This window comes from Salmo salar, chromosome ssa09, assembly GCF_905237065.1.
Source record: "Salmo salar chromosome ssa09, Ssal_v3.1, whole genome shotgun sequence".
Lineage (NCBI taxonomy): Eukaryota > Metazoa > Chordata > Actinopteri > Salmoniformes > Salmonidae > Salmo > Salmo salar.
This window is the reverse complement of record NC_059450.1, coordinates 149,549,389-149,551,502: the sequence shown is the minus strand read 5'-3', so window position 1 is coordinate 149,551,502 and position 2,114 is coordinate 149,549,389. Positions and strand designations below refer to the sequence as shown.

At 40.5% G+C, this 2,114-nt stretch overlaps 1 protein-coding gene across 1 annotated transcript; it reads left to right on the top strand.

The window, feature by feature from the left end:
* Positions 1–339: 339 nt before the first annotated feature.
* LOC123724103 (protein turtle-like) lies at positions 340–1,362 on the top strand. The gene is made up of 3 exons (XM_045687034.1): positions 340–559; positions 682–1,017; positions 1,100–1,362. Exons 1-3 carry the CDS (start codon positions 340–342, stop codon positions 1,360–1,362), a joined length of 819 nt encoding a protein of 272 aa, XP_045542990.1.
* The last annotated feature ends 752 nt before the right edge of the window (positions 1,363–2,114 follow it).

Here is a 2,114-nt window from a genome sequence, read left to right as displayed (position 1 = left end):
TCAGACTGAGGGAAATATTCTGGCTATCCTGGAGTCACTCTCTCTGTTACAGGTACAGTGATATTATATATAGTGTTGATATGTTTAAACACTCTGTCTGTTACAGGTACAGTGATATTATATATAGTGTTGATCTGTTTAAACACTCTGTCTGTTACAGGTACAGTGATATTATATATATAGTGCGAATTTGTTTAATTGGTTCTGGAAAATTGTCTTAATTTGTATTTAAATAATATAAATATGAAAGTATGCGTAAAATAGGAATGTCTGAATAGATGATTTGAGAACGTCCTCTCCTGCCTCATTTGAACAAGACAACAGGTAATTGAGGGTTCAATGTTATCTACTCCAGACCTGCAGGTGAAGGTGACCACTACGTGGTGGTCAACGACACTGACCTGTAGCACCACCTGTACTCTGACTGGTAACCCCACCTACATCTGGTACAGGAACAGTAAGATTGTACAAGAGGACACCTCCCCCTCATACTCAGTCTACTTCAAAACTGAAGACAGTTTCTACTGTGCTGTAAAAGGCATCAATTCTCCTGCAGTGTGTGAGTGTTACTAATACACTTCATAAAGTCTTCCAAAATCATCATTCATTCTGATTAATGGTTGTTACAGATTTTACAGTTCAAAATACGGACACCATTTGAAAAATGTACTTGTGTTTCAGCTGTTAGGGCTCAGAGTTATTTCCACCTGACTTACACCCATCAGAGGATCTGTACCTTGAAGGGGTCATCAGTGAACATATCCTGCTCTTACACATATCCCAGGGGTCATACAGTCTCTGAAACAAAATGGTACACAAAAGGAAAACTTGATGAGGCCCCTCAAATCCTGAGCCCGGGTTATGGAGGTCGTGTGGAGTACCTTGGAAATATGCAGAGTGACTTCACCCTGACTACAGACCTGAGAGAGGAGGATTCGGCTGAGTATAAGTTTAGATTCAGAACAGATCAGACAAACTGGGAGCCCACCATTCCTGGAACAACTCTGACTGTCATAGGTAACACTACATTTCACATCGTATCATTACTGAAAACGATTACTTCATGATATACTCAGTGTTTTAATCCCCTTTCATTTAGGTCTTCAGGTGAAGGTGACTCCTGCCACGGTGACAGAGGGACAGAAGGTGACACTGACCTGTAGCACCACCTGTACTCTGACTGACAACCCCAACCCCACCTACATCTGGTACAAGAATGGACATGTAACCACCCAATCGAACAGTCTGTTCCTAAACCCAGTCAGCAGTGAGGATACAGGCAGATACTCCTGTGCTGTAGAAGGCCATGAGGATCTCCCCTCTAATGAAGAGACTCTCACTGTCAGATGTGAGTATGTGTGATCCATCTCCAGTTGTATTATTTTAGTAACATCTTCTCTATTCTATCTATCTATTATTTCAATCTATGTCCAAGTTCCATGATTGTACTCATCTCACTACTGTATGAAATTACAAGTACTTCACAAACACTGTATTGTTACATTAATGTCTAAGTTACACATATTTATATTTCATTTATTTTAATCAGAAATAAGTTCCATGATGCTCCTCATGTAAAGCTCTATGTATGAACGATGTATTGTTACATATTATCCACCAGATGGCCCAAAGAACACCTCAGTGTCAGTCAGTCCCTCTGGTGAAATAGGGTGGAGGGCAGTTCAGTGACTTGACCTGCAGCAGTGATGCCAACCCACCTGTGGACAAATACACCTGGTACAGGAAGAATGTAACCTCACCAAAAGCATATTTAGAACAGAGTTACAGCATCACTAACATCAGCTCTGAGGACAGAGGAGAATATTGCTGTGAGGCTGAGAATGAAGTTGGAGCCAAAATATCAAAGCTTGTTCCTGTAAATGTTTTGTGTAAGTATTGCATATCATCTCCATTTTCTACTCTATTTTACTTTAATTGTGATTTGCAGACATATTTTCTGAACTCAAATGGAAAGTATTGCTATACTTTTCTATCAGATAAACCAAAGACCACCTCATTATCAGTCAGTCCTCTGTGAAATAGTGGAGGGCAGTCTAGAACTCTGACCGCAGCAGTGATGCCAACCCACCTGTGGACAAATACACCTGGTACAA